General features: G+C 35.4%; 1 protein-coding gene across 1 annotated transcript in view; it reads right to left on the bottom strand.

Annotated features, from left to right (window-relative positions):
- Window positions 1–86: 86 nt before the first annotated feature.
- Window positions 87–6,603, bottom strand: part of dnah7 (dynein, axonemal, heavy chain 7) — a 74,739-nt gene continuing 68,222 nt past the window's right edge. Inside the window, exons 60-65 of the mRNA XM_065251585.2 lie at window positions 6,399–6,536; window positions 6,031–6,261; window positions 3,357–3,509; window positions 2,591–2,768; window positions 1,880–1,983; window positions 87–322 (exon numbers count right to left, since the gene is read on the bottom strand). Of these exons, the coding sequence (XP_065107657.1) occupies window positions 116–322; window positions 1,880–1,983; window positions 2,591–2,768; window positions 3,357–3,509; window positions 6,031–6,261; window positions 6,399–6,536 (1,011 nt within the window). The 3' untranslated portion in view covers window positions 87–115. The remainder of the gene's footprint in view (window positions 323–1,879; window positions 1,984–2,590; window positions 2,769–3,356; window positions 3,510–6,030; window positions 6,262–6,398; window positions 6,537–6,603) is intronic.

Genomic DNA, 6,603 nt, shown 5'->3' with positions numbered 1-6,603 from the left:
TAGAGAATGTAGGGATGGCAAGATCAATTTAGGCACTTGTTTAATGATGAGTAATAATAAACACAAGGATCACAGAACTCAATCTACTTTATGATACTTCTAAATGAAATAATATCTACGAGTTAAGCTGGCACAGTAAAGCCACCCCACGACGAATCCAGTGCTCTGGAGGCACATCTGAATTTAGAGTCATAGAAATGACATAGTTGGTGGAGTGACCTGTAGTAGAAAGGGTCCCGCGTCTCTCACTAGTTTTGTAGACAGGAGAGATGTAGCACTGCCTCTCTGGAATGTCCTGCTTCTTCATGGGTTTAAGCCAAATCTGCAGACAGAAACAGTATGATGTGCAGTTAGAATTTGTCTAATATTGATTCAACTATTCATTAAAAAATATATCATTTATTAGTGTAAATCAATGTCATTATTTCATTTTTTTTCATTTAAATCAATGATAATAATTTACTAATGCAACTACAAATATATAGCTTTACTAGTTTCCCCCTGCTGATGCTTAAAACACATTTTGTTTAATAACATTGTCACCACAAACACATGCAAAGCCAGCGGAGAAATTTAACAAAACTCTGAAAAACAAAAATGATTGTATGTGTATAATAGACATTGTTAGTTTTAATAAGATTCAGGTCTGCGTGTGTTTATTCACAGTGTTTTAGCTAAAATGCATTCATTAGAAATTATAATGGTTTTATGAAATTTGCATTTCAAAGGGTTATTTTACCATAAGTAACAAATGCATAATTAAGTTCTCGGCTGGTCAAGAACATATTTCAGTAATAAGCTGCCCTGGTGTGTCTAAATATTAAATATCAGTAAATACACTTTTTTTATCATGGAAACATGCATGGTGACATGGACCGAATGAGGGGGTTAATAGAAATCTTTGTTAAATATTCTTACAGAACTGAAAAGGTAAACAACGTATTTAAATATCTCATATATGGTATTCATGTTATATCTATCATTAAAATAATAAAGTTACAATAAGGTTGTAAAATTGTTTAAAATTGGTTAATGTTTTAGCTATAACATGAACCAATGAACAATACTTCTAATGCATTTATTAATACATTTTCAAAATTAAAAGTTGTAACTGTTAACATTAGATAGGCTAATGCAAAATGAACTAACATGAACAATTATGTAAAGAATAATTGACGATGGGCCGCTAATAATAATTGACGATTACGCTTATACCACGGTTGCTACAGACATTCTTCTGGTGGTTTATTTTAAGACATTTGACAGGTCAGGTGTGCGTTTATCGAAAAATAATGCAAACCTGTGGAACATTTCTCAACCAATCAGAATAAAGCATTCATCAGCCAGGTGGTATAAAACTTAATAAGGAATAGGATTAAAGGAGACATTTCACAAGACTTTTTTTAAGATGTCAAATAAATCGTTGGTGTCCCCAGAGTACATATTTGAAGTTCTAGCTCAAAATACCGCACAGATCATTTATTATAGCATGTTAAAAATTGCTACTTTGTAGGTGTGAGCAAAAATGTGCCATGTAGGGACCCATGCACTAAATAACAGTACCCTGGTTGGATAGTGCAGATGAAGGGGCGGTATTATCCCCTTCTGACAACACAAGGGGATCCAAATTTCAATGACCTATTTTTTCACATGCTTGCAGAAACTAAGTTACTGGGTTGTTCTTATTCACATTTTCTAGGTTGATGGAAGCACTGGGGACCCAATTATAGCAGTTAAACATGAAAAAGTCAGATTTTCATGTTATGCCCCCTTTTAATGTGACTAAAGGTGAAATAAGACAACTTTGCAAGTTATCTTTGCATAAAATGTTCATTGAGTTACATATAGAAAAGCCAGCCTTGAATTTAAAGTTTCTCACCACAGGCATGGTGTCATGCAAGATTTTGGGGAAAGACTCTGCCAAGCGTTTTGTCTTTCTATCCCAGCGTGCACCATCCAAGAACAGGCCATGGATGTAAACACCTGAGCCAAAGAAACGCACACACATTAAAACTTTTAACAATACAATAATCAAATAAAGCATAAGTATAAAGATGTAATACACATCAAACCTCTTCATTATTGAATAAAAAATTATGAATACGATACACGCTGAAATTTTTCTTCACCGCAAAAGAACAAATTATGATGCTTCAAAGACTGACTTAAACAAAGAACCTTGTTAAGGGCAGCATAGTTATGCCACCGCACCTACCCTTTAGTTATAGCCTTCACATTAAAGTGCCTATGATTCCCACTACGTTTTGAAAGAGAGCAACTGATTGAACTCTACATAACATGGAGCAGACCATCAGAAATCATCTGATAAAACTCAGCGCAGACACATAAACAGTGGCACACACAGTGTGTGATGGTTTCCTCTGGAGAGATGCTCATCATGTACTGATGAAAGAGCAGCGGGGGTCTGATGTCAATGCACTGTAATGTTGACTCTGATTGATGGCACTCAACCGCGGCAAGGGGTTAATGAAACCGTGTATCTCTCTTTCTATTTGTACCCATTTCCCTCTCATAAATTTCACATTTCATGCTTGTCAGTGCTTTCTTTTTCCCTCTTTGTCTTTCTCACCGTCCTCTGGGGAGCTTTTGTACTCCTTGTCCTCCATGACTTCAAAGTCGAAGCTGAGCAGGTCAATGGGAATGTTTTTTTTGCGAGCGTAATTCTGCTGGCTTCCCGTGAGGAAGGCCTGAGTGAAGAAGAATCCAGACATCCAGAAAACCGCAGGCGTGCCTCCCTTGTACCATTCCTGTGTGAATAAAACAGACAATACCGATGTGAAAAACGCTCATAACTGTTCTAACTCGAAGGCCACAATGAACCATTGAGACAGACAGGATTACTTTAAAGGTCTGTTACATTTCAGAGTATGATTTCTGTTATTTGCTTCACAGTCTGTGGCGGATGAAGTGATGTAATCTGTGCTCATTGAATGAGACAGTGAGTCAGCTGCAGTTCATGTGATTTTCCCGTGGCTCACAATGCACATTACATTCATTAAGTCTTGCTCAGTTTCTCAATATCTGACTGAAAAACAATCCATTTAAAAACTGATCATTGAAATAGCTGTGGTTTTATTATTTGCATGTTATGAGAATAATAAAACTATAAACTACTTATCACAACATTATAATATACAGAATGAGATCAAACCAGGAAAGAAAACTTTCTAACTAAATCATGTGCACAGCATGCATGGGAATTAGTCTCACGAAAAGAAAATTGCAAACTTGCTATTTCCATGACAAAAAAGTGTTAAAAGGCCCGAGTGTGGCAAAATAAATGAATTATGGATTAGAGAACACCATGAAGTGCTAAAATCAGCTTTATGACTTACATGTAAAAACTTGAGTCTTTCAAGAAAGTCATTTATGTAGCTTCCCAGGGGTTTGAGGCTGGGATATGACTTCTTCATCCACATGGCAGGGATGCGACCCTTCAGAATGCTGCTCACCACCTCCTCGAGTTCAGCAGACATGACCACCAGGCCCTGTTCCAGAAAACACAAATGTATTCATCTTATTCATATTAAATATCCATATTAACACAAATGATCTGATAAAGAACTACTTAAAACACTTGTACATCACGAATACAGAATTTGTCTTCTGAGGGAGTATGTCGACAGATTGCTATTTTATTTGGTACATTTCTGTACTTATTTATTTCTTCTCCAATAAGTCTTGTTTTTATAAACTTCATATAAACTCAGCTTGAATTTAACCTTATCTATTTGATGTGGTATAGAGATGAATAATCATTAATGATAATGAGGAAAGGAAATTCATGCAGTGGATGTTAAGAGAGACGCCTCTGGGCAGAACTCAAGCTCAGTCAGAAAAGAGGATTATTTTAGGGTTAGGTTAAAGGATAAGGTTCATATAAGCACAATGAATGCCATTGGCTGTGATCAGATCTCTCTCACCCTGTGGGACGGTAAGGCTAACTGGGATTGGAGCTGTCAAAGGAGGTTTAGATGGGGTTCACAGCATTAGGATTTGCCCTGGGGCAGGATGAATTTTCCTGGTGTCTTTCAGCAGAGAGTGAATGCTCAAAAACTTTTATAAGAAACATTTAGTACACTCTAAAAACAAACGGTGCTAAATAGCACTAAAACTGGTTCTTGGCTCATAATCATAGAGGAACCATTTTAAGTGCCATATATTGTGCTATGTAGAACCATATGCACTGAAAAAAATGATTCATTCAATTTACTCTTTTTTAAGTCGTTGCAATCAATTTATTTAAGCTACATTTAAACAAAAGTTTTTTGTTTTGTTTGGCCTTTCTAATTTGTTTGTTTAAATGTAGCTTAAATAAATTGATTGCAACCACTTACCTTAAAAAATTGAGAAAATTGAATGAATCTTTTTTTCAGTGTGTGGTGCTACAGTGTTGCTGTATGACCCCCGTATGGTTCTTTATAGGTGCTTCATAGGTGCTATATAGCACTAAAATGGTTCCTCTATGATTACGAGCCAGGAACCACTTTTAGTGCTATTTAGCACCGTTTGTTTTTAGATTGAGTAATAGTATAATTTTAATAGTTAACAAAAGAGAAATATATTGGATGGCAAAATACAAACAGTAGAAGATTATGGAGCTGTTCTTATGGAGCGCTCAGACAAGATTTATGGAATGATTATAATAAAATAAAATAAAAACATAGGGCAGAAATGAAGGCAATTTTTTATTTCACGTGTTCGCATTAACATGTAATCAATATAGGTGGTGAGTGATGGAGGTGAGGGGCGGCTATACATACAGACCTCTTCACGCTAATTGGTTAGATTACAAGACCATGCTCCTCCCGAACGTAGTTAAATAAACTTAATTAAAATGTGCTTATAAAATGTAAAAATTATATGTATGTAAATATATTACAATTATGTTATTAATGGAAAATAATAAAGCAACAGCAAAGCCTCAAACTGATAAAACTAGTGGAAAGAACTCATTTCTATTTTATTATTTCTATAATATACTATTACTGAGAACTCTTTAGTTAACATCAATTGTATCCACTTAATCAGCGCATAAATGAATTTTCTGAACTTTAAGTTATTTATATTCACTTACCCTTTAAATGTCCTTATACATGTAAAGCTCACATTTATACTTTTGCATCGATTGTACAGCATAGCCTACGCAAAGACGCAAACCCTACACCGTATCCTACAGCATAGCCTGGTGACTATGAAAGGTTTTCCTGCCAATTTTAAATGAATGAATGATTAAAATGAAAACATACCAGATTTCATTATAGAAAACTGTACACAAAATATGTGCTAAAACTTTACATTTAATGAAATTATTTAATATATTTTCCATACAGTTTTCTATAATAAAATGGTAAATCTTCTTCTTCTTTGCAATTTCCCTTGATTTTGTAACATCCCCGTGGATATTGCCTACTAGTGTTTCTTCATTTGTTATTGCACGTCGACACGCACAATGATGCAGAAGTATAAATAAAAACTGAAACATAACATAAAAGGTATAAACCAAGCTTTATGTGCATTTGGGAATAACAGCTAACAAATAATTTAATCCTTAGCGTACGCATTTGAGATTTATTTTTAGATTTAATTCTTAAAGGGCTAGTTCACCCAAAAATGAAAATTCTGTCATCATTTGCTCACTCTCATGTTGTTACAAACATGTATAAATTTCAATGTTCTGACAAAGGAAGATATTTTGATAGTAGGAACAAAGAATACTATGGAAGCAAATGGGGTCCACAAACCACGGTTTGGTTACAAACATTTCTCAAAATATCTTCCTTTGTGTTCATCAGAACAATGAAATTTATACAGGTTTGTTACAACATGAGAGTGAGTAAATGATGACAGAATTTTCATTTTTGGGTGAACTAGCCCTTTAAGAATTAAATCTTAAAATACATCTAAAATGCGTATACTAAGGATTTAATTATTTTATATTATATGACCTTATACGAGTCAAAAACCGCAGGTTTTAGACCTCCACGGAGGTTTTGTTTAAGTTCTGACCTTAATGGCTTTCTGGATGTTGACACAGGAATCCCGGATGGTCTGCAAGAGTTTGTTAAATCGTCCCATCTCTTGCACCAGCACTGTGTTCATGCTTTGGCTGTAGCAGGTGGGGAACCTGCGCATGGCAGCATCTATGTCAAAGTCTGGGGGAAGTTTATTAAGAACGTCTGCAGCCACCTCATACACCATGTCATCGGCGGATGCGCCGCTACTACCTGAAGAACGAGACTTGGAGAGAGAAAACAAGCATGTAAGAAACAAATGCTCACTTATATGGTTCACAATGTGAATCAAAATGATATGAACTCATAGATTAAACACTTAAAGGAGAAGGTTGCATAAATAAATAAAATGTACTTGCACACCTGAGTGAGAAGAATACTGTCGAACAGCAGCTGGGTTTCCACTTGGTCTTTGGTAATGTCAGCATTGGCATTCATGCCGAAGACTTCAGGTGAGGGATTTAAAGGAAGTGTCTTAGTGTACTCAACGTAGGTGTTATGCTAAAAAAAAGAAACAATCAGCTTCTTAATGCAACACCAAATCCAGGACGCTGACGCTAAATAATGG

Source organism: Paramisgurnus dabryanus, chromosome 15, assembly GCF_030506205.2.
Source record: "Paramisgurnus dabryanus chromosome 15, PD_genome_1.1, whole genome shotgun sequence".
Classification (NCBI taxonomy): Eukaryota; Metazoa; Chordata; class Actinopteri; order Cypriniformes; family Cobitidae; genus Paramisgurnus; species Paramisgurnus dabryanus.
Note: the sequence above shows the minus strand (reverse complement) of the source record. Positions and strands in the feature narration are given on the sequence as shown.